The sequence below is a fragment of the Saimiri boliviensis genome, chromosome 21, assembly GCF_048565385.1.
Source record: "Saimiri boliviensis isolate mSaiBol1 chromosome 21, mSaiBol1.pri, whole genome shotgun sequence".
Lineage (NCBI taxonomy): Eukaryota > Metazoa > Chordata > Mammalia > Primates > Cebidae > Saimiri > Saimiri boliviensis.
In genome coordinates this window covers 33,550,975-33,576,076 of record NC_133469.1, presented here as the reverse complement: position 1 = coordinate 33,576,076, position 25,102 = coordinate 33,550,975, and the positions used below count along the sequence as shown (strand labels likewise).

Below are 25,102 nucleotides of genomic sequence, written 5' to 3'. Positions count from 1 at the left end.
GACTGCAGCCCCCGGCCCCGCGGGCGGGGTGGGGAGGCGGGGGCCGGACGGGGGCTCAGGCTGCTCTAGCATTGGCGGAGCTGGGGAATGGGGAGGGGGGGCAGGAAGCGGGGGGAGCGGAGCTGGGGGGTGTATAAATAGGGAAGGGGGGACGTGCATCCTCGGCTTGGTGGGGGGGGGCGCTCGGCACAAAGAAAGTGGAAAGTTTGCAGCGCAGGGCGGCCCGGGCTAGGCATCCGGGCGCGCACGTGCAAGGACCGGGGCGCCGGGGGCCCCCACTCCGAGCTCGCTGTTTCTCTTTTTTTTCTGCAAGCGAGGGGGGGGTGTTGTTGGTATCGCCCCCTCCTTCTCCTCCCCCCAGGGGTGAAAGTGCAAGAGGAAGTGCAGCCGCTGCCATCTTTCCTCCGCTCCGAACACACGGAGTCCGGGGCCGCAGCGCCGCCGCTCCGCCACTGCCTTCTCCCGGCCCGGGGAAGGGCCCACTCTGACGCCGCTGCCGCCGCCCGCCCGCTCCAGCCGCCGCCACCGCCACCGCCCTCCAGGCTCCGGGATCCGGCCCGCGCCGCCGCCCCCGTGCGCGCCCCGCCGCCGCCGCCTTCGCCTTTTGTTTCCTCCGCTCCGGCGCCCCCGCCCCGGCTCGCGCTTTGCAGGGGACGCAGCGCGCGCCCCCAGCGGGCCCGGGAAAAGCCGCGGCGCGCGCGCCCGGCTGCGCGGCGGACCCCTCCTTCTCCTCGCGTGCGCGTGCCCCTCTTGGCTGCGCGCCGGCGCCGCCTGGCGGGCGGGAGGGGAGGTGGCAGGCGCGTTTGCTGGAGGGGCGCACCTCTTTGCTCGCGCACCCCCCCGGAAGGTAGACCGGGAAGGGGAGACGGGCGGGCGGAGAGAAGAGAGCAGCGCGCAGTCCAGCGAGGGCGAGGGTTGGCTATGTGTCGGGGAGTGGTGCACCCCGCAGTCTAGACAGTCCGATCCGGGCTGGGGGCGTGTACGCTCAGCGCACCTGCGAGACTACAGAGCCCCGGGCCGGCACGTGTGGGGAGTGTGGACGCGTCTGCTGCGCCCCACTTCTCGCTGCCTAGGGGAAGGGAGGGGGCGGGCAGGTGCGGCGGCCGGGCTAGTGGGAGGGGGCGGCGGCCATGGAGCGGGTGAACGACGCTTCCTGCGGCCCGTCGGGCTGCTACACCTACCAGGTGAGCAGACACAGCACTGAAATGCTGCACAACCTGAACCAGCAGCGCAAAAACGGCGGGCGCTTCTGCGACGTGCTCCTGCGGGTAGGCGATGAGAGCTTCCCAGCGCACCGCGCCGTGCTGGCCGCCTGCAGCGAGTACTTTGAGTCGGTGTTCAGCGCCCAGTTGGGCGACGGCGGAGCTGCGGACGGGGGTCCGGCTGATGTGGGGGGCGCGACGGCAGCCCCGGGCGGCGGGGCCGGGGGCAGCCGGGAGCTGGAGATGCACACTATCAGCTCCAAGGTATTCGGGGACATTCTGGACTTTGCTTACACATCCCGCATTGTGGTGCGCTTGGAGAGCTTTCCCGAACTCATGACGGCCGCCAAGTTCCTGCTGATGAGGTCAGTTATCGAGATCTGCCAGGAAGTCATCAAACAGTCCAACGTGCAGATCCTGGTACCCCCTGCCCGCGCCGATATCATGCTCTTTCGCCCCCCTGGGACATCGGACTTGGGCTTCCCTTTGGACATGACCAACGGGGCAGCCTTGGCAGCCAACAGCAATGGCATCGCGGGCAGCATGCAGCCAGAGGAGGAGGCAGCTCGGGCGGCTGGTGCAGCCATTGCAGGCCAAGCATCCTTGCCTGTGTTACCTGGGGTGGACCGTTTGCCCATGGTGGCTGGACCCCTATCCCCCCAACTGCTGACTTCCCCGTTCCCCAGTGTGGCATCCAGTGCCCCTCCCCTGACTGGCAAGCGAGGCCGGGGCCGCCCAAGGAAGGCCAACCTGCTGGACTCAATGTTTGGGTCTCCAGGGGGCCTGAGGGAGGCAGGCATCCTTCCATGCGGCCTGTGTGGGAAGGTGTTCACTGATGCCAACCGGCTCCGGCAGCACGAGGCCCAGCACGGTGTCACCAGCCTCCAGCTGGGCTACATCGACCTTCCACCTCCCAGGCTGGGTGAGAATGGGCTACCCATCTCTGAAGACCCTGATGGCCCCCGAAAGAGGAGCCGGACCAGGAAGCAGGTTGCTTGTGAGATCTGCGGCAAGATCTTCCGTGATGTGTATCATCTCAATCGGCACAAGCTGTCCCACTCTGGGGAGAAGCCCTATTCCTGCCCTGTGTGTGGGCTGCGGTTCAAGAGAAAAGACCGCATGTCCTACCATGTGCGGTCTCATGATGGGTCTGTGGGCAAGCCTTACATCTGCCAGAGCTGTGGGAAAGGCTTCTCCAGGTGAGGAAAGGCCCCCTGTTCCTCCCCTGCTCCCCTGCCATGATGTATCTTAGTCCTGAGAAGGCCTCTGCCAAGAACTGGGGGTGTGGGATTTTTAGGGGGTCACTTGACCTGATAGAACCGTGCCAGGTTTGGGAAGAGTGATTTAAGGGCCCTTATTTTGAGATGGTATGCCCGAGACCTGTTTTCTCTTCCCTCAGGGAAGTTCTTTGACACTAAGTGTGCCCTACGGTCTCTCCTGGGGCCGGATTCCTCAGGCCAGAGCCACCAGACCTCACCATTCTTCTCCCTGGGCTCCCTTTGTGTTTCTGGCACCAAGCGTGGGGCCCCCTCTGGGGGCGGGAGACTGGGCTCCTCAGCGACTTCCCCGCTTGAATGGCTGCCGAGGGAGGGACTGGAACAAGTGCATCTGGGACTCCCTGCACTCTTGAGGCACCAGATTCCCCAACATGGAACACTGGCCATCCTGATCAGTTGACTCCAGCTATGCCTCTTCCACCACCCTGGGATCATGGGACACAGAGCTGGCCATCCAGAGCTACTGCTTATAAGCAAAAGCTTTGATCTGCTCTGACCTGGTAGCTCTAGAGCCTAATGGGATCCACAGAGCCCCTTTATGTTCTCAGGACAGAAAGAAAGCGGGGCAGGATCTCTGTGTAGGTTCACTTTCTAGTTAGCTTGTTGGGGAACTGGGGGCTTGTCTGGGAGCAGAGGGTTGTTTTGTTTTTCTCCTAAAAGGCTGGTTTTAACTTGGATTGGAGGACCTTGTGCATGTGAACACAGGGATGGAGAACTCCCTCAGAGGGGCCCCAACCGGGAACCAGTCTTACCGGTCAGGCAGACCCTGCCCACCTGCTCAGGCGGGCATCTGGCTTACCAGCCCAGCTGGGGACTTAAGGCTCCACTGCTGGCCTCTGGGGACTGAATTCCATCCGGGTGGCATTCATTGGCTGCCCGTGGCGGGAGAGGCTGGGGGAGGGGAGTGCCGAGTTTCTAAGGGGCTTTAGTCTGGACAATGAATCACACATACCCCCTCCTAGAAAGGCTGCAGTGAGGCAGCTCTGTCTCATTCTACTGCCACTGCCTCTGGTCCTAGAAATCATTGAGTTTCTGGTGGGGGGAGTTAAGGGGGTGGGGAGGCGAGATCAGAGACAAGTGCCCACTTCCCTTCCCCCTCCAGAGAAAACCAGGGCAGAGAGGCCTGCGCCTGTGGAGCCAGATCTGGGTGGTGACTTTGTCTTTGTCATGCTGGGGTGGCGGAGAGGGAGTCCTCTCCAGCAGTGAGTGTGTGTACATGTGTGCATGTGTGCCTGTGTGGTGAGGTCTGGCCAAGTTTCTGAAGTCCCTCTTGGTTCTCTCTTTTCCAGGCCTGATCACTTGAATGGACATATCAAGCAGGTGCACACTTCTGAGCGGCCTCACAAGTGTCAGGTAGGGGCTGGGCCAGGGCAGAGAAATGGGCTGAAGATGTTGCTGTTCTTGTGGTTGCAGCCATGAGCCAGCTGCCGTGTGTGCTGGGGGCCCGGCTGACTGCCCACCGCTTTGCACACCTCCCCTCCTGTCTCTCCACCCTCCCTCTGCTTTCCTCCTTTGTTCTTCCCCCAGTCCCCCTTCCCCCACGGCTGATGTTCCCCCTTCCTGGTTGCTTGGTCCTGGTTCCCACCCTGTCTTTGCCTTCACTCTGTTGCTTGGCTTTCCTCTCCTGGTGTTTGCTGGCTCCTTGGATGGTTGGCCATATCGCACAGATGTTGTGTTGGGAGATGCGGCAGTGTGCTGGGCCTGGCTGTGGGTTCCCAGCAGTTTGTAGGGACTGCAGGTTTTTTTTAAAAGGGCTCCTGGTGGTCCAGCCAACCACTCTTCTCCTTTTCTGACCTGAGTTAGATCTCTTCCTGAGTCCCCTTAGCTTAGGGCACAAGGCAGTGAGGGAGGTCGGAGGTAGGGAGTGGGTGGTCCCCTCTCCCACTGGCATCTGTTTAACTCATCCTGAGCCAGGGTTTCTGGAAGACTGGAGAGCAAGGTAGTCTCCTCTTCTCTTGAGCTCTTTGCAAAGTAGCAGGTAGGGAAGGCTGGACCAGATAGATTCTCACCCTTGGCTTACCTGCTTGAACAATATCTGGGGGCCCTGCTGGTGCCCAGAAGATTGAGTTTCCCCTCCTGGCCACTGAGCCTCCCTGTGTGGATAGTGAACACACCTCTGTCTTCTCCTTGGTTATCTCCCCTCTCCTGTGCCAAGTTCCCACCAACTGAGGGCGAGCCGTGAGTGTGGGGTGCGCACTACAGCCTCTGATAGGACAACCTACTTCTCCGTATCCTGGTGGCAAGGGGAGAGGGTTCAGGGAGATTGGCAGGGAGGGATGAATGTGCTGTAAGTAGGGCAGAGCCCCTGGGGGCTAGGTGTGGACAGTGTTCACAGGTGCTGGGCTAAGCAGTCTCCCTGGAGGAGGATAACCCAGGGTGGGCCTGCTGGGATCTGTCTTTGCCTTGCTGCCTTCTCTCTCTCTCTGTCTCTGATTCTCTCATCACAGAGCATACATTCTGACTCAGGTAGTGTGCTGAGCAGCCTGGGCAGAGTAGGAGGAGCCCAGAGGGCAGTGGGGGCAAGCCCGGTGGCCTGGGGGGGTAACCTGCACTCTCTGCCCTTTTTCCAGGTGTGGGTTGGGAGCAGCAGCGGCCTGCCGCCCCTGGAACCTCTTCCTAGCGACCTGCCATCATGGGACTTTGCCCAGCCTGCTTTGTGGAGGTCGTCCCATTCAGTTCCTGACACCGCCTTTTCCCTTTCTCTAAAAAAATCATTCCCAGCCCTTGAAAACCTGGGCCCAGCACACTCCAGCAACGCTCTCTTCTGCCCAGCCCCACCAGGATATCTGAGGCAGGGCTGGACTGCCCCAGAGGGCAGCAGGGCCTTTACCCAGTGGCCTGTTGGCTAGCCTGCGCCTCCCTGGAGAGGTTTGACAGTGGAGGGGAACAGGAGTGGCAGCTGGCCTGAGACCCCTGCTTTTGGGAGAGGCTAGCAGGGTTATGGTCCTGCCCACCATGCCCAGCTCCTCCCTGGGCGACTTGGAGTCTTTCCCATCTCAGAGCCCCCAAATGGGGGTAGCAAGGAGCACCTTTCTGGACCCCCCTATAGCATCCAAGTTTCTTTCTGGGCTCTCTTGCCTTTTCCCCCCTTTCACAGGTGGCACACCTGGGTATCTGTCCTTGCCTGTGTGATTTTGGAGTTTGGTGCCTTCCTGGGAACTAGCCACTAGCTTATCTGCTTCCCCTTCCCTGGCGTCACTTCCCATAGGCCCGGGGTTTCTAGACTGGGGCCTGACCACTCCTCCCCCAACTCCAGGAGAAGACTGGCACAATTCCAGCTAGAGTTAACCCATGCTGCCCTCTGCCCTTCCCACTCAGATCTAGCTCCTGCTTTCATTTCTGGCTAGTGAAGTAGACTTTTGTGTTTTGAGGTTTATTAGCAAGTCTGCTCAGGCACTAAACTAATGAGTAGCTTTATATTGGGCCACCCCAATATATGGCTTTGGGGGCTGATAAAGCAGATATAGACCCCTTTCCTGGGATCCCACTGGTGTGCCCTTTAGCACCCCGCAGACTCTGCAGGGTGAACAGGAGTGATGATAAAATTTTTCATTCTAACATTTGAGGCTTTGTGTGTTTTGTCCTTGGTCTGTGTCGTAACACTGACATCACTGTCCCTTGGTGTACAAACGCGCTCCTGCCCTGCCCCTCCAACATACACTCTCACAGACCTGCTGGCCCCAACTCCGGCCCCATAGCCAGAACTTCCCTAACAGGGACCCAGCAGGTGAAGACATGCTGGCTCTCGTGCTATGGGCTGGCTATGGCTAGCTGGGTGTGCCTGGGCATGGCTAAACAGCAGGGGCATCTGTTTGGCATGGTGTGGGGATGCTGAAAACATCAGAGGTGAAGAGACATCTCTCCGAGAGTTCATTCCTTGGGCCCCCCACTGGCTAGGCACAGTCCATACCTCTCATCCCCTCCTGAGGCCAGAGAGAAAGAAAGAGGCCAGTTCCAGAGACTGGTGCCATAGGGGCAGGAAGCCTCAGGCTTGATAGTGGGATGTCTCCTTGGGGCTTGGCCTGAATGTCTTTAACTGGCCCAGATGCCCTAGGCACTGCTGGATTTATGAGCTTAGTGGGCTGGGACATTTCCCCCACTTGGAGTTCAACCTGAAGCTGAGAGTAGTCTGGAGCAGTTGAGATCTCCCTAGCTTTCACTGGCACCACTTCTTGGGGGCTGGGTAGAGAAGGATGAATTGAGATGAGCATATGCTCAAGAAGAAGGGGGCTGGAAAAGCCTAGAGAGCTGAACCTTAATGCATTGCCCTTAGGAGTTTTCCAGGGCTGTGGGAGAAGGCCGCTTCAGACTACCCTTGAGGCTTCCAGAGTTTAAGGGCCACCAAGGGTGGGAGTGTGCACCAGTGCCCTTGGTACCATTTGGGCCCCATTCCCAAGCTGCTCAATCCTTAGGAAGAAAAGCTTTAGGAAATCTGAAGGCAGCAAGACTGGGGCATAGTGTTGAGTGGTGATGACCTGCACTCAGGGAGACTGGGCCATGACCTGGCAGGCATGGCCCCTAACTACAGCAGGGTGTAGTGTAGGGCTGCGGGCAGGGCAGCTCTTCTGAGTGCCACAGGCAGTCACAACATTCTGCCCCTGGCTCACTCTCTTCACATCAGACTCCCTCTATCTTCTATCTCTAGGACAAAGAATGCCTTTCTCCTGAGGCCCCAGCATCGAAGTTCTGGATGTTCCCTTTGAGATCTGTCTCTCTCCACCCCTTCTCTCCTGGGTTGTGTAACCAAGCTCTTTCATGTTCTGTGTTGTCTGAACTTATGCTGTGCCTAGACTTTGGACATTCACAGGCTCCCCAGAAAACCTGGGGACTGCAGCCACAGAGGGTCAATCCTGGCACAGAGAAGCCAACAATCACTTTAGCTTGGCTTTGTAACACAGGGAAAGCTTTTGTCATGTTTGTGTTTTTTCCCCCAGCAGCAGATTTACATTCCTAATTCTCTTTGCTCAGGCGAAAGTTAGCTTTCATTCCTTGAGAGATAATCAATGGAGGACAGGCTGGGGGAAGCCAGCCTGGTCTGAGATTTTAATTTTGCTTAGCTAATCTCCAAGTGGATAAGCCACTTGTGGATAATTGAAGTTTGGCTGTCCATCATCTTTAGGTAGCAAAGCATGACAGGCAAAGCCTTTAGAGGACAGATCCCAAAAGAAGGTTGGCAAGAGAAACCAGGCATCTCTTTCCTCTCTCTCTTGTGGCTCCCTCTCCTAGGGACCGTGGAAGACAGAATCCTGAATGTGCTTTCAGCCCCTGCCTCAGCCTCCCAAGTAGCTGGGACTGTAGGCATCCGCCACTACGGCAAGCTAATTTTTTTTGTATTTTTAGTAGAGATGGGGTTTCACCATTTTGGTCAGGCTGGTCTCGAACTCCTGACCTTGTAATCTGCCCACCTTGGCCTCTCCAAATGCTGGGATTACAGGTGTGAGCCACCGCACCTGGCCTCAGCCTCATTTTCTTACACTTGATCCACTTGTTCCTGTGAGTTCTGAGGCTTAGAACATACCCTCTCTCACCATTGGAGGGGTGATCTTTGGGTCACTGCCCGGCAAAGCTAACTCTTGTCACCAAATAAACCATCAGGTGCACCTCTCTTTCCTGGGGTGGAGTGTTTATGCAGCCTCTGCCCTGGTTTACTGATTATAGACTGCTGGGCTGTGTAGAGGCTCTGAGTGTTTTCTGCCACTGTGGCCTGTCACTGGGTCATGAGGTCCTTGGCTGGGGTGGGGCCCACCTGTTGCCATGAGAGCAAGCATCCATGGTGCTTGCTTTTTTTTTTTTTTTTTCTTTTTCTTTTCTTTTCTTATTTTTTTTGAGAAGAAGTCTCAGTCTGTCGCCCAGGCTGGAGTGCAGTGGTGTGATCTCGGCTCACGGCAACATCTGCCTCCTGGGTTCAAGCATTTCTCTGCCTTAGCCTCCCCGGTAGCTGGGATTACAGGTGCCTGCCACTATGCTCGGCTAGTTTTTATATTTTTAGTAGAGACAGGGTTTTACTATCTTGGCCAGGCTATTCTCAAACTCCTGACCTTGTGATACATCCGCGTTGGCCTCCCAAAGCACTGGGATTACAGGTGTGAGATACTACGCCTGGCCCATGGTGCTTTCTAACTCACGTACATGCTGGAATTTCCTTGCACAAATCTGTTCGACGTTCCCTTTTAGAGTCCTGGCTGCCAAGTACAACACTGTGTTATAAAGTATGAGCACCTTTCACTCTCTAGAAGCTCCCTCTCCTGAATCTGGAGATGGTAAGAGCACAGGCTGTGGGACAGGTTCTTAGTCCAGCTGTCTCATATCCTCTCAGGGCCTCCACTGGCCCAGCTGTGAACTGGGAGGGATCAGAATATCCCAGGGTGGCCAGGAGGATTGGTAGAGTATTGGCCTGGCCGTGGTGAGGGTGGGTGTGCTAGACTTTCTTTAGTAGCTGAGTCTTGTGTTTTAGGCAAGTTCACCTTCTAAAGTTAGTTGCCTCATTTGTGATACGAATACACTGAATTTATAAAACAGATAAAAGCCGTATTTCATTGCTACAAATTCAAGTCAAATGTGTAATGTTTACTTAAAAAGACAATGACAGAAGAGCTAGGAAAGGCTGTGCTAACGTACACAAGATTCTTGGGACTGAGGTAGTAAACAGTGGTGTCTTCTACCTTGACGGCATTGCATGTGTTTGTTTCTCGCTTTGGTTGTACGGTAAGGAGATAGTTAGCTGTCTGTATGTGGTGACAGTGTTCAGACTCTTACCTTGAGCTCTCAGGTTCTCAGGATGTGCTTCTGTTAAAGAGAGATGGCAGGGGCAGTTCCATTCTAGCACAAGGTAGTCTTCAGTGGGTTACCATTTGATCTGTAACACATTTGAAGGTGAATGTTGCTTTTTCTTACAGTTCTATAACAGTAAACACACACAGAAAAAAAGAAGTGAGTCAAAATTGACTAGAACCCCTCAAACATCTCCCTGGTACCAAAATAGCTTGAAAGCCAGCAGATACATCTCTTCTCAGGGCTTTCCCCATATTCTGTGATCCCCAAGGCTGGAATGCCTTTGTAAGTTCCAGCTAAGGAAGGGATGTTGTTGGGAGACTGATCACTGATACTAAGCCAGGTCCTCAGGTACAGGAAGTCCTGTCAACCTGGGTCCTTTCAGGGTGCTGGTTCTGACCTTCAGCTCCTGACTCATCCAGCCTGGGGGTCTGGCTCTGAGTTGGTTTTCAGCTCACACCACAGCTTTCCAAAGCCACACTCTCTTGGAGAGTAATCACACAGCTTGCCTCAGAGGGCTGCCATCAGGATGGGTTGCATGAGATAAGTGCCTCTAAAAGGCTGAGCATGGTGCCTGCCTGGCACACAATGTATGCCACCAGCACTTTGCTGTCACCAGCACTTCCCCAGCTTAATGTTTCACAAACACTTTTTTGAGTGGAGTTTTGCTTTTTGCCCAGGCTAGAGTACAATGGCATGATCTCAGCTCACTGCAACCTCCTCCTCCTGGGTTCAAGAGATTCTCCTGCCTCAGCCTTCTGAGTAGCTGGGATTACAGCCATGCACCACCACTGCTGGCTAATTTTGTATTTTTAGTAGAGATGAGGTTTCACCATATTGCCTTGTTGGCCAAGCTGGTCTTGAACTTCTGGCCTTGGGTGATCCGGCCAACTTGGCCTCCCAAAGTGCTGGGCTAACAGGTGTGAGCCACGGTGCCCGGCCAGTTATTATTTTTTTTTGGGACAGAGTGTCACCTTGTTGCCCAGGCTAGAGTATAGTGGCACAATCTCAGCTCACTGCAACCTGCGCCTCCTGGGTTTGAGTGATTCTCCTGCTTCAGCTTCTCAAGTATAGCTGGGATTAACAGGCGTCTGCCACAATACCTGGCTAAATTTTTTGAATATTTAGTAGAAACAGTGTTTCACCATGTTGGTCAGGCTGCTTTTGAACTCCTGACCTCAAGTGATCCACCCACCTCAGCCTCCCATAATGCTGGGATTACAAGCGTGAGTCACCTCGCCTGGCCCACAAACTTACTCTTGAAGCCTCTGGCCCTTGTTCTATATGCTAATTCTCACGTCATCAGAATTGCCACTAACTTTTGTTTTATTTTGTTTTTGTTTTTTTTGAGATGGAGTCTAGCTCTGTCGTCCAGGCTGGAGTACAGTGGCACAATTTCGGCTTACTGCAACCTTCGCCTGCTGGGTTCAAGTGATTCTCCTGCCTTAGCCTCCCAAGTAGCTGGGATTACAGGCACCCAACACCATGCCCAGCTAATTTTTGTATTTTTATTTTTATTTTTATTTTTTTTTCTGAGACGGAGTTTCGCTCTTGTTACCCAGGCTGGAGTGTATTTTTAATAGAGACGGGATTTCACTGTGTTGGCCACGATGGTCTTGAACTCCTGACCTTGTGATCCGCCCGGCTTGGCCTCCCAAAGTGCTGGGATTACAAGTGTGAGCCCCTGCACCCAGCTGCCACTATCATTTCATGGGCTGCTTTTTAAATTCAAACTCATGAGAATATTATGAAGAATTATCTCTGTGCTTTGTCCTGCCTTTCCTTTCCATTTTCCTGGCCAAGACTAATGTCACTTTTGAATAAAATGAATAAATAGAATTCTTTGTATAAAACAACTAGGGAAAACCCAGGCATAGCAAACAGGAAGGCTGGTTTATATGCCAATAACTCATCTGTAAGTTCATGTAAATGTTAATTCTGTGCGTTATAGTCAGTGCACCTAAAGTCAATTCTCAATGTCTAAGGATGAGCAAATGTGTAACTCTTCATTGTGTAGAGGGGTGTAGAACTTAGCTTGCCATGTCCTGGGCACATTTCCAGTAGTCATTTAGTTAGTACCAGTGATTTCCACTCAAGTGTCCTGTAAGGAGGCACCATGGGAAATAAGAACAGCTGCTTGGCATTCTGGGTAGAGAGCCTGAGCCAAACTCTAAAGCTCCCTTTATAAAGGGAGGTCATGTGATGGCCAGAAATTGCTCTTGCTTCATGGTGCACTTGGTGGGCAGTCGGGTGTGGTGTGCTGGGTTTCGCCTCATCCCGTTTTCTTTTCTGCCTTCAGACTTGCAACGCTTCTTTTGCCACCCGAGACCGTCTGCGCTCCCACCTAGCCTGTCATGAAGACAAGGTGCCCTGCCAGGTGTGTGGGAAGTACTTGCGGGCAGCATACATGGCAGACCACCTGAAGAAGCACAGTGAGGGGCCCAGCAACTTCTGCAGTATCTGTAACCGAGGTAATCTGCTCACTGTTTCCTGACTTCCAGAGGATGGGCCTGAGCGTGTATGGGAGGCCTAGGGGTGTCTTGATGACCCTCCCTCAGACTCCACACAGCCCTTCCCCTCCCACTGAATGATAAACACCTTCATCACCCAGCTAGCTATTTGCGACCCCTTCCTTCCCAAGCTTGGAGTGCTTAGAATGGGAGGTCCCAGGAGACCAATAGGTTGGAAGGGAAGGAGAGAAGTTCTTCCCAAGCTTGGGGCCATAACTCCCACCTGCTATTCAGTGGCAGGATGGATGCATTTAGCAGACACCACTGAACTACTGAGGTTGGTCAGGGAGTTAATAGGTCCCAAAGTGGGAGAAAAAGAGGTCAGTCTGGCTTGAGAGCTTTTGTTGCTGGTTGATTCACTGGCATATGAAATTCAGCAGCCAGGGAAGGAGGCTGAGTCTGGAGATAACCAAGGAGCAGTCATTTGCTAGCACAGGTGGTCAGAAGAGAGCCCAAACTCAGGTAGATTGTGGCCTTGATGAGAGATGAAAGTGGAAGGTACTCTGAACAGGGCAGTGTGCTTGAGGACAAGGTGGGCCTAGGTAGTGTCTTAACTTTGTGGCAGTGGTGTCGTGTTGGGTGAAGTCAAGCCTGCCCGCAAGGTTCTGCCGGGTCTAGTTGGCTGCTGGAAGTGCTAGATGTTTCTGTTTGGCAAGCACAGCATCAGTGGAGGCTTGCGCTGTGTCTGTGGTAAAGGAGGTCGGAGCAGCTGTCTGTGAACATGAGGATGCTTCTGCATGGTGTGCATTGCTTTGACCAGGTGGGGAGGTTGCTGGGATGTCCTTATCTCCTGGGGCGTTTTTGCTTGTCCCAATGCTTCTGAGAGCCTCCGGTATGGCTTAGCGGGTTGAGCACTGAACCAGGAATCAAGAGACCCAGAGTTTTGTGTCAGCCTCTCACTAGGTGGCCTTGAGTTCTCCCATTCCCTCGCTAAGCTTCAGTTTCTTTCTCTCTCAAATGGGGTTAAGAATACCCCCCTTTCCCACCTCACAGGGCTATTATGAAGATCCCAAGAGACAAGGTAGGTGAAAGGAGCTGCACACTTTGGAGGCCCTGTCCTTGCACTTTGTAACGATGTTGGGAAAGACATGCTTGTTGACACTCTGGGTTGGACCAGGCACAACACTTCTGCAGGCCTTGGTGGAATTGTTGGGTGCCTGTGCTGTGTTCATGTGCCCTGAGGTCCACGGTGGAAGGAGATTGCTGAGTAGCTGGGTGTTCTTGGTGTCCTGGAACTGGGTCCCTCCTTGCAGCTTCATACCTGCAGTTTGTACCACCAGGACACCTGCAGGGAGGTATTAGTAAAGGCCTTTTAAGCTGTCTGTTCTGTTTTCTGACATCTCAGTAGAGCCCATTTCTGACAGGAGCTTCCTCCAAGGTTGCAAGCGGTGGGCTTGCACATGTAGGGAGAGTTATCGGGCTATGGCTGACTGTCTTGACTGAGGCTGCTGCAGCCCTAGATGTTGTTTCTTGTCTTGCTTCATCCTAACCTGGCTTCCTGACAGCTCCCCCAGATAACTCAAAACTTGCTGGAACAGGGATTTTACCAAGTTTTCAATGTGGAAGTTCCCAGTCTGAGAACTGGGGTCAGAGACCAGAGGCTGAAAATTGTTGAGTGGAGAAGGGTGCTCATGATAAAACTCAGAAAGCCCAGCCCAGATGATGGAGTAGGGCAGGAACTGGACAGGAAATCCAGGGCCACAGCACTTCGGAGCCCAGCTCAGGAGGAAAGAAGAACTGAGAGCAGCAGGGATAGTGGGAAAGTTGGCCCAGTTAGGAGGCAGCTGATGTCGCAAAGCCAACAACTATTGTACGTCAGGATTTCTTTTCTAAGGGCTGGTAAAGAGAACTTGGCAACAGCCATAAGGTACATGACTGGAATGGAGAATCTAGAGGAGTAAACCAGAGTCTACTTTTTCTCAGAAAAGCCAAGACTGGATCTGATCACAGGCCAAACGTCTTTGGTCCCAGAGCCAGAGTGGGAAGTTCCTTTCCTGCAAGAAGACTGAAGAAGGTTCTGGTCCAACCCATGCTGGGTACTCAGAAGGAAGAGAAAACAATTGCAGTTTTTATCAGAAGAGGAGGAGCTGGATTCTACTCCTGGACTCATTCCTTGGGCAGAAATAAGAAGAGACAAAAAAAAAAAGGACGAGGATAAGGTTCTTTCCGAGCACCAAAAACACTGAGATTAAGACATTGGAATCAGAACAGAGAGCTCTGTGTCCTCCTTTGCCCTGCTGCCACCAAGCCTACACCTATCAGAGGAGTTGCACGAATAAATGAATGTTTTTATCTCTCTGCATGCGTTCAAGCAAAGGCTAAATGTCAGTCAGCTGATTAGAACAGTTATGATTGAATCAGGTGAACTTCGAGGTGCCTTCAGATCGTTCAGTCCCAACAATTCTTAGTTGACTTGAGTATCTACCTATAGATCTGTCTTTTTCAGTCTTTGCCACAAAAACGACTCCTGGCTGTGAAGAATGGGAAAGAGGGAAGGCAGCCTGACTCCTGCAGCCTCACATGTGAGTCCGATGCAAGTTGATGAGAGACAGATAACTCTGGCTTTGTCATACAGACATATCAGGATGTGTATGATACTATTTGTAGAGGAAGATCATTTGCAGTAGAGGGAATATTATGGCTAGAAAAGCTTGTTCCCTCATTTTCGAGTTGAGGAAATCAGTTAACAGTTGAAAAGGAGAAGGCCCTGGCTGGTCACCATGATTTTCTTCCTTTAAAATTTCTGTAGCAGGATCTTTGTATATATGCCTATGTGTTGGTATGAGGAAGAGGAATATGTTATCAGGAATCTGCCTTTGACAGAGACATTTGGATGCAAACATCATTGATTGAAAGGTAGAGGAAGCCTTCTCCCATCAGAGGTGAGCACACAAGTGGAGGGATGCAGAGAGCCTGCTGTTCTCCTGATCTCAGATAAAGCTACGTAGGCCCACTCCAACACAGTGCAGTTGGGGATGGCCTCTTCAGGGTTTGGACAAGGAGAAAGCAGTCCCCAAACCCCTGCATGGATGTGGAATCTGCCAAAAGATGATTTGCTTCTGAAGTGCCAAGTGCAGGCACACAGGCAAGAAAATGCAACTGAGGAGCAGTGGCCTTTTGTTAATAAGCCTGTCATCTCTGGAGTGAAAGAGCCTGTGGCTTATTGGTTGTAGTTGCAGTCACATGTGTGCTCAGCATCTCCATTGCGTGGATGGCTGGATCAAGCTGCCTCTTTGGCTCTTGATTAATCAGTGGTGAATGGGTGGGTAAGTTTAGAATTCTGGCTAAATATGTCTGGCTTCAAAGATATATTCTGCTCAGAAACTCAGCTTCTGTTTCATCCTAACACTTGGCTGCTGAGTTGCTCTGTGTTTAAATTCTAGGCTTTAAGTGGCAGCTGTGGATCCACTCCTACCACCCCGCCATGTGGTTTTGCTATAGATAGTACAGTCTGCAGCTGGGGTAAAGTCAAGAGGACTCAGCCACGTGTTTCTCAGACTGTTTTTCAGGAAAACTCAGCAAGTTTTTTTTGAGACTGAGTTTCACTCTTGTTGCCCAGGCAGGAGTGCAGTGGTGTGATTTTAGCTCACCGCAACCTCCGCCTCTCAGGTTCAAGTGATTCTCCTGCCTCAGCCTCCTGTGTAGCTGGGATTACAGGCATGCGCCACCACACCCAGCTAATTTTGTATTTTTTTAGGAGAGAAAGGGTTTTTCCATGTTGGTCAGGCTGGTCTCGAACTCGTGACCTCAAGTGATCCACCCACCTAGGCCTCCAAAGTGCTAGGATTACAAGCCTGAGCCACCGTGCCCAGTTGAACTCAGCAAGTTTTTATTGAGGATCTGCTGTGTTCTCCTGGTATAGCTCTCCCAGTAAAGAGTAAACATAATAATTCCTGGTACTCTCCCACTCCTTTCTGTCCCCTTTGATTGCAGCGGACCTGCTCTGGTTCATCATGGGGAGAGCTTCTTGCTACTTTAGAGGCCTCACAAGGGATTAAAAACCAAAGGAAAAAAATCCCTTCTAAAGTGATATCATCATATTACCAGAAAGTTCTGATATCTTGTGCTGATTGATGGGAGCCAATGTCTCCTGGTTCTGCTTTGTTGTGGGGGTACTCCATAGTACCACCCCAAGGGGCAGGGCTAAGAGCCTCTTTCCCATTAATCTTGTCTCCTCACTCCTGATTACAGCCTCCCTCTTAGGGACATCTACATGGGACCCTCTTAGACTAATCTATACCTGTGATCAGCCTTAGGCAGACCGCTTCGGTCATGGCACAGGACAGTTTGCTCTACTGGGCAGGGCAGGACACTAGCATCTGGTCTAGACAGATATTTGAAATAGCTGTACTGGGAAAGGAAGGAAAATTGGCCCAACCCCACATTTCCCTTCAGAACCACTAACTGCTGTCAGAGGAGTACTTGTTAAATAAAGTTCCCACAGGCCAGCCCTGTTTTTCCAGCAGCTTCCATTCTAACCTACCATTATGGCAGAAGAATACATGAGTATAAATGGTGATAATGAAACTTATTGCAAAAGTCCACTGGATGTTTCTAGGGCTCAGGGCTAAGACACAGGAACCAATAACCTGTTTATGCTGGAGGCTGCAAATTTTTTTTGTGAAAATCAGACCTTGACTATGATCTTGAGCAGTAGGATATAAATAACACCTACAAGTTTAGGGTTCCAATAATGGAACATGAGACATGTGGGTTAAAGCATCTGCCCGGTAGCTAAGGGCCAAATTCTGGTGGCACATGATCCTGGGGTTGGACTCTAGGCTCTGCCACTTAGTATCTATATGTGTAACCAGGTTACTTAACCTCACCAAGCCTCTTATTTCTTCATCTGTGAAATGGGCATAATAGTGATCTGTAGCACATAGGGTGTTGGGCAAATTCTGTAGAATAGTGGGTGTGGTGTGCTGGGCCCTGGTGTGCCATCAGCATTTGCTAAAGGTGAACCTTTATTACAGTTTGAGTGGCATTCAAAATGCCATGCCATTTCAGACTTTTTTAAAACAAATCTTGTGCAGACAGACATAGTACTCTTCAGCCTCTGACCCTTTAGCAGTGGATCTCACTGTTATCCTGTGATGGTGTAATTTTAAAAGTGAATGGAAACACCTGATAATGAGTCAACCTGATCTGAAGTGGATTAAAGGGACACTGTCAGGGCACTGGCACCCTAAGTGAGCCTTATACTAAAAAGCTTCAGTTCCTGCTAAAGGCACCTTCTGATCCTTGACCACAGTGGGGTTCGATGGCATACCTCCTTCCTGTGAAGTCCAACACAAAATCCTTTTATCGGCCTGCCTGATTCTGTATCCTTGGACTCGTGGCTGCTGTGGAAATTGGCTCAAGATCTACTCTTTGTGGCTCAAACTGACCGAAGCATATTGGAGGTGGGCTGGAATAGTCCCACGATGGCTGGATTGTCCTCCCCACAAAATAAAGACAAAGAACATTCCCATTTCTTCTCCTGTACATGAACCTGGTGGATGCTCCAAAATCAAACCAAAACACTACCATGAATAAGAGATGACCGCACTCCTTTGATACAACTTCCTATTTTTGTCTTTGTTCTTCAAAAGATCTAAACAGTTACTAAATCCTGTTATGCTGAAGGTGAGGAAGTTAGAAAAATAGAACATATCCTGACAGGTAGAAGATGGGATCCCTGGAGGCGTTCCATTGGGATTCATTTTACCTCCATCTCGTTTGTTGTCCAGTTTCCTTTTACAAGGATTAAGCAGTCATCCTGCTGGCTAGAATCCTGTGGTTTCCCTGGAGCCTCAAATTCTTGTGTAACCACATTTCTAGTCATGGTTCCTGCAGGAGACATCCACTCAAACCACCTGTTACTGAGGCATCAAGCAAGCCTAGAAGCAGAGGGCCTCTGGCCCTAGCAGGAACAGGATCTCAGGCCATCCCACCAGGCGGCCAGCCTAGGCTTCTCACCGCAGCCTTGCAGAGTGGGCTCTGCAGAGAAGCCAATTTGTGGACGGTGCCTCCATCCTGAGCCACATGGCTTATGTGGTTGCAGCCATTTTTGAGCCAAGGAGGGGGCCCCCTCTAGGTGCAGCTGACCTGGGAATGCTAGCCAGTGCGGCCGGAGGAGAGGCATGGGGGAAGGAGAGAGGTATCTCTTGCCGGCCTCGGGATCTCATCTCCTTTTGTCTTGTTTAGGTTTCTCCTCTGCCTCCTACTTAAAGGTCCATGTTAAAACCCACCACGGTGTTCCCCTTCCCCAGGTCTCCAGGCACCAGGAGCCCATCCTGAATGGGGGAGCAGCGTTCCACTGCGCCAGGACCTATGGCAACAAAGGCAAGCGACCCCTTGCTCTGCACTTTGCTTCTCTGCGCAGACTGTGTTGTGGGGGCGCTGGGCTGGGCGTGGGGAGGCGGGAAGGCTGCCGGCTTTCTGGCTGCCTTGAGGAGGTTCAGAGATCTCAGTGGCAGTGGCCTCCAGGACAAAAGTCACAGTGGGTATCCCACTCCAGGGCAGTGAGTGAGGCTTTAGGGCACTGCCAAGATCCAGCCTCCGCCTCCGCTTCCCCAGCCCTCCTCCCTTCCTCCTGGCCAGCCCTCACCGTCTGGAGCCCTGCAGGGATGCCCCAGGCCCTGGGCAGAAGAAGAGCCCTGCATGATGAGTCACTCTGGGCCTGTCCACTGCCTGTTGCCCTTTAGGATGGTGTGGAACTGTGGCTGAATGCTTTCTCCTCTTTTGACCCAGTAGGCCGGTGGGAGCCAATGTCTGGCTTCTCTCACAATAGGGATGATTGGTTGCTGTGAGTGGCCCTTTCTGGAGAGCCTCTGGCTGTGGTTGTGAGATGCATGGCAATAATGAGCTATCTGACTCCTCTGACTTGGGAGTTGGTTTGTGGAGAGCTCCCCAGGCCTACCTTCACTTGTTGATTCAGGTCGTTTTGTGGTATGTCACATTGTCGTTGCCTTGGGGATGAGGCCAGGGGCTTGGCATATGGTAGAAGCAGCAGAGATGGCATGCTCCATGCTCCCATCACAGACCTCCCTTCCCGGCATGGCTCTCTGGACCCAGGCAGGAAGCTGCTAATTGGTGGAGGACTCCAGTGTGGGCCAGGCAAGGCAGAGTAGCCAAGGTTGTCTCTTGGCCCAGCTTGTCTGGGGCCTAGGGTAGGGACACCCAGCCGATTGAGTTGTTCAGAGTTCCTTTCAATCTCTGTGCTTCGGCTGCTTGGCCCTGGAAGGGTTTTGGCAGAAGGAAGGCAGTAAGGGCAGGGCTTGTGTTTGCAGCATTAGGAGAAGGATTGGCTTCTGTCTGAGCCATTGATGGGGTCTACCCAGATTGAGGACCTCATGGCTCTGGTTCTGCCTGCCTTGCTAGGGTGTAGCTAGTCTGGTGTAGGAGACAAGGCCACTGTTACACTGGTTCGGCATCATCAGAATACCAGATTTACTCCTAGAGGCACCCAAAAGAGTGCCTAGGAGTTGGGGGTCTTTGAGTTGTTCTGGACAGCAGTAGTAGAGGTGCCCTCTCTGTATCCCTTCCTTGAAGCAAGCTGAGTTGATGGTGAGCAGTATATGTGCAGCTGCATGAAGAGTTCACAGCAAGGGAGGCTGGTGGCCCTAGGGCCCTGCCATTTTACCCCTTTAGGCACTCCAAGCTCCCAGACTGACCAGCTGACCCTCTCTGGGTTCTGCCAGGGTGGTGGCTGGCCAACGGCTGCCCTCCACAGGTCTGTGAGCTGGCCCCTCATGACCCCTCCAGGAGGGGGCATCTCCAGAACCTGGCCTCATCTGTCTCCTGTATTTTGTTTTTTTGTAGAAGGCCAGAAATGCTCACATCAGGATCCGATTGAGAGCTCTGACTCCTATGGTGACCTCTCAGATGCCAGCGACCTGAAGACGCCGGAGAAGCAGAGTGCCAATGGCTCTTTCTCCTGCGACATGGCAGTCCCCAAAAACAAAATGGAGTCTGATGGGGAGAAGAAATACCCATGCCCTGAATGTGGGAGCTTCTTCCGCTCTAAGTCCTACTTGAACAAACATATCCAGAAGGTGCATGTCCGGGCTCTTGGGGGCCCCTTGGGGGACCTGGGCCCTGCCCTTGGCTCACCTTTTTCTCCTCAGCAGAACATGTCTCTCCTTGAGTCCTTTGGGTTTCAGATTGTTCAGTCGGCGTTTGCGTCATCTTTAGTAGATCCTGAGGTTGACCAGCAGCCCATGGGGCCTGAAGGGAAATGAGGCAGCTGCTCTGTCCCCACGGAAACAGCCATTTGGGGACTGTTGGGAAATGCTGTGAATGCGGAGGGAAGTGATGTCTTTGGGTTCTGTAGCTGAGAGATTTTTATTCATTTTTAACTATCCCCCAACCCTACCCCAACTGCTCCACCACCCATTCTCCCAGTGGTCTTTAGAAATAGATTTTCATCTGATATTCTGCAGAAATATCAATGAGACCCAGTATGGGAAAAGGGCATAAAACACTACATAGGCCTCCAAGGCAAAACCAGTCCCAGTTTCTCTAACGGGCAGAAGCTGGAATTCCTGGTGCTCAATTCTTAGTGACCCCAATCCTATACCCAAATCTATGGTATTCGGGGACCTCAGTGCTTTTGGTCCTCTCCCACCTCTCTAATTCCTCATTACCCCTACCCATATCCTTCAAAAGAACCACACTAGGGTCTCCACCCACTTAAACAATGCGGATGCCCAACTGTTTTTAAGGAAGCTAGAAGCCTTCAGCATCCATGGACCATGGGGTGAGTGTCCTCTGAGAGCCCCCCTGAGCTCAGCCCTTTGCCTGGAGGACTCCAGACCTTTCTGAGCCCTGCTTAGAGGCAAGCATTTTCACTGCAAGGACAAGCTCAGGTATTGAGGACACCCCCACCCCAAATTTCAGTTCTTACGTGATTTTAACCATTCAACTTGCTGTTGGGTTTTAATTCTCTAATTATTATTATTATTGTTATTATTTTTTAGGACCAGTTGTAGTGAATTGCTACTGAAAGCTATCCCAGGTGATACAGAGCTCTTTGTAAACCGCAGTCACACATTAGGGTTAGTATTAAACTTTGTTTAGATGTACCATAATTAACTTGGCTAGTTGATTGTTTGAAGTCTATGGAAGAAATAGTTTTATGCAAAATTTAAAAAAATGCCAGTCTGGTCAGGGAAGTAGGGGGTTTCAATGGTGTTGGGAGCCAGGGAGGTAGGAGAGCCAGCAGGCAGGGACAATGTGTACCTCAGTTGTGCCACATGTGAGCAAGCCCAGGTTGACCTTGTGATGTGAATTGATCTGATCAGACTGTATTAAAAATGTTAGTACAATTACTCTCCTTGCTCCCTTGAGTCCAGTTTTTCAGCTGTGGGGTCTTTGGGACACAGAGGTGGGCAGTCTATACCCCAGCACCTGGGGTGGGAGTGGGAGCCCAGAAGACCCCTTTTCCACTTCATTGTACCAGTTCCACTGGGATTGACAGGTAGAGAGTCGCACTGAAGACTCAGAATGCCAGAATTCCCCCATTTTTTCAACAAAATACTCAGTTTTTGTCTTCACTGCTTGTATGCCAGGCATGGTTTCATGCTCTTGGAATATAATGGTGAACAAGACACTGCTGTGAGGGTTAATGGGAGAGACAGACAATTTAAATATGAATTCAGATAATGAGAAATGCAAGGAGAAAAACTGGGCAAGGTGAAGGAATAGTGACAGCACGGGGGTGAGTAGGTTGAACCAGGGGGGTATGAAGTGGGGTGGGGCTCTGGGAGAGAAGACTTGTAGAGGGGATCTGACATAGCCTACCCACCTATCATCTGAGGAGAGATGTGAGCAGGGACTCCTCATGGCCAGGGGCTTTAAGAAGCTCAGCAACTTGTCTCCTCTACCATGTTATCTACCTGATGTTAAATAAAAGGTTGGTGCATGTTAGTGTTGAGTGTGTGAAGAAGAGGAAAGAACAACAAACAGGAAGCAAGAAGCAAGCACGATGGATAATTAATGGGAATAAGAATGAGGAACAAGGGGGACAAGCCCCCTGGGCCTGGCGGCTCACACCTGTAATCCTAGCACTTTGGGAGGCTGAAGTGGGTGGATTACTTGAGGTCAGGAGTTTGAGACCCGCCTGACCAACATGGTGAAACCCCATCTCTACTAAAAATACAAAATTAGCTGAGCGTGGTAGTGCACACCTGTAATCCCAGCTACTTGGGAGGCTGAGGCAAGGGAATTGCTTGAGCCCGGGAGGCAGAGGTTGCAGTGAGGCAAGATCATGCCATTGCACTCCAGCCTGGGTGATAAGAGTGAAACTCCATCTCAAAGAAAGAAAAAAGGAGGGGACAGGCAGACTTAAGCAACCCTGGGCATCTTGAGAAATCTCAGGGAAGAAAGAAACCCCTAAAAGGATAGAGACAGCATTTAACCTCCAAGCAAGAAGAAAACAAACAACGGTAAAGGAGAGAAAAACAGACCTAGGGGAACAAACAGCACAAAAATTTTTAGACCCACATTGGTATCAGAATTACTTTTTTTTTTGAAATGGAGTTTTGCTCTTGTCACCCAGGCTGGAGTGCAGTGGCATGATCTAGTACAGCAACCTCCACCTCCATGTCCAAGCAATTCTCATGCCTCAGCCTCCCAAGTAACTGGGATTACAGGCATGTGTCACCACGCCTGGCGAATTTTTGTATTTATTTATTTATTTTTGAGACAGAGTCTTGCTCTGCCGCCCAGGCTGGAATGCAGTGGCATGATCTTGGCTCACTGCAGCTTCCACCTAATAAGTTCAAACAAGTCTCCTGCCTCAGCCTCCGGAGTAGCTGGGACTATAGGTGCGTGCCACCACGCTTAGCTAATTTTTTGTATTTTTAGTAGAGACGGGGTTTCACTGTGTTAGCCAGGATGGTCTCAATTTCCTAACCTCAAGTGATCTGCCCACCTCAGTCTCCCAAAGTGCTGGGATTACAGGTGTGAGCCACCGCTCCCAGCCTAGTTTTTGTTTTTAGTAGAGATGGGGTTGCACCACATTGGCCAGGCTGGTTTCGAACTCCTGACTTCAGGTGGTCTGCCTGCCTCGGCCTCCTAAAGTGCAGGTGTGAGCCACTGCACCCTTCCTAGAATTACATTGTTCTGGTGTAAAGGTAAAGACTCTCAGGTGAATTAAAAAAAACAAAACAAAAAACTCTAAGCCATTTACACAAAATCCTTAGAAAGCTGCTGGGCTTTGTGGACTGTGTGGAATTGAGGCTTTAGGCCATTTGATGTATTGAAGGAAAGGGTGACCCTAGCATGTGGAGACCCTGTGGACATATGGCTTTGTGACCACCACGGAACCTGGTCACAACCACCGAGTGTTAAAAGTAGAGAAACTGCGCCGGGCGCGGTGGCTCAAGCCTGTAATCCCAGCACTTTGGGAGGCCGAGGCGGGTGGATCACAAGGTCGAGAGATCGAGACCATCCTGGTCAACATGGTGAAACCCCGTCTCTACTAAAAGTGCAAAAAATTAGCTGGGCATGGTGGCACGTGCCTGTAATCCCAGCTACTCAGGAGGCTGAGGCAGGAGAATTGCCTGAGCCCAGGAGGCGGAGGTTGCGGTGAGCTGAGATCGCGCCATTGCACTCCAGCCTGGGTAACAAGGGCGAAACTCCGTCTCAAAAAAAAAAAAAAAAAAAAAAAAAGTAGAGAAACTGGCTTCAACCATGGACTTGACTGGGCCAGCCCAAGTTCTTGAACTCATTTTAGGGCTGCTCCCTGGAGACCTGTGAACATGACTATGGACAAGTAGGGACCATAGGTATTAGGAAGGAGTATCTGTCACATAGGAGGGAACAACAGAGCAAACAGGCTGTTGCATGTTCCAAAGTACTGCTCACCTGGCAGCCTGAGCTTTGGAAGGCCAAGGCAGGAGGATTACTTAAGGCCAGGGGTTTGAGACCAGCTTGGGCCACATAATAAGACTCCATCTCTACAAAAAATGAGAAACAGCTGGACATGGTGGTGCATGCTTGTAGTCCTAGCTACTCAGGAGGCTGAGGCAAGAGGATCGCTTGAGCCCAGGTGTTCAAGGTCACAATGAGCTATGATTTGCACCACTGCATTCTAGCCTGGGTAAGAGAGTGAGACCCTAACTCTAAAAAAAACAAAACAACAAATAACAAGAAGAATCTGAGCTTTGGCTGTTCAGCTTCACCATCTGCTCCCTGCCAACCTTGGGGAAATCCCTAAATCTCTGAGCCTATTTCCTCATGATGTCTTTTGTGAAAACCAAAAGAGACCATCATCATGAGCTAATCTTCTGCACAACCTGTAAGGCTGGTTCCATTATTCTATTATCATCCCCCTCTTGCAGATGAGGAAACGGTAAGAGAGATGGAGGAACTCCCCTGGGTCACACATAAGTCTAAGAGTCAGGATTCAAACTCAGGTCTGCCTTATCATCAGCCTTTATTCTTAAGCTCCCAGTGATAGTGTCTTTATGCACATGTAAATACCTGGTACCATGCTTGGCACAGAGGAGACTCTTACTACCTTGCCAGGTCCCCAGGATAAGGGCCTACATAGTTCAGGAGAAAAAAGGCACTGAAGATCAGAGTAAGTGCCAGAGGAAGGGCTCAGATATCCTGTGTAAGTGCGGATGCTCTTCATTCATGCACCCCACTCTCAGCAACCTTGGGCCCCACTGAAGTGAAGGTGGACTTGACCCCAGTAAAGGTGCCACACTATGGAATCAGTCCAGCCCCTGGCTAAGAGCCTAAGCCAAGAACAGGCCAAGACTGGGGCACTGTGCCCATCTCCCTCTGTGTGATTACCTTTCCCTGCCTTGTGGAGGTGAGGGAGAGCTTGTGGCACCAAGGGATCCCAGCAAATATGACTATGGAGAAATCTGACCACTAATAGCCAAGAGAAGGTGGGACCTGGGGGCCTGGTAGGTTGTGGCCAGTCTCAAGACATACTTTCTGAGAAACTGTTTATAATTCAGCCAGTTTTCCAAAGCTGGGCTTTCTTATCTGTAAAGGGGATGACAGGCCTGGCTGAGTCTCACCCTTACAATGGTTGCAGTTAGGATGAACAATGTGCATCAGGTGTTGGGTGGAAAGCCAGGCTCTGTGAGAGTGGGATAAACTTCAGCTGTTCCTCTGGCCCACTCTGTTCCTTCTTTCTGTCTTTCTTCTCTAGCAGCCTTGGGGAACCCCCAAATCTAACTCTTCAGAGCAGGCACCTTTCTAAACACATTTCACATATTAATTCAGTTTGCCCTCACATTCACCCAAAGAGGTATGAACTGCTTTTACAATTGAGCAGTTCTTAGCCCCTGTGCCTAATAACACAGCTGTCAGCAGTACGATGATGCTCTGAGTCTGG

The 25,102-nt window shown here is 51.7% G+C and overlaps 1 protein-coding gene and 1 long non-coding RNA gene across 7 annotated transcripts in view; one reads left to right on the top strand and one right to left on the bottom strand.

Annotated features, from left to right (window-relative positions):
- LOC120361043 (uncharacterized) overlaps positions 1–25,102 on the bottom strand; it is an 83,373-nt gene that overhangs the window by 24,871 nt on the left and 33,400 nt on the right. The window contains exons 2-4 of one of the 3 annotated variants that reach the window (XR_012515513.1): positions 19,858–20,037; positions 18,665–18,981; positions 6,081–9,335 (exon numbers count right to left, since the gene is read on the bottom strand). This is a non-coding gene — a long non-coding RNA (uncharacterized LOC120361043). Of the gene's footprint in view, positions 1–6,080; positions 9,336–18,664; positions 18,982–19,857; positions 20,038–25,102 lie in introns of those variants that run through there. The other 2 variants (XR_012515514.1, XR_005577407.2) reach the window with 2 other exon arrangements.
- PATZ1 (POZ/BTB and AT hook containing zinc finger 1) lies at positions 158–21,075 on the top strand. 4 transcript variants are annotated; one of them, XM_003938418.3, is made up of 5 exons: positions 158–2,401; positions 3,769–3,832; positions 11,550–11,721; positions 17,950–18,087; positions 19,567–21,075. In XM_003938418.3, exons 1-5 carry the CDS (start codon positions 1,131–1,133, stop codon positions 19,983–19,985), a joined length of 2,064 nt encoding a protein of 687 aa, XP_003938467.1. In that variant the 5' UTR covers positions 158–1,130; the 3' UTR covers positions 19,986–21,075. The 4 variants fall into 4 exon arrangements, with proteins under 4 accessions (XP_003938467.1, XP_010347434.1, XP_003938468.1 ...); XM_003938419.3 differs by having other exon boundaries at positions 159–2,401; positions 18,015–18,087; XM_003938417.3 differs by lacking the exon at positions 17,950–18,087 and having other exon boundaries at positions 161–2,401.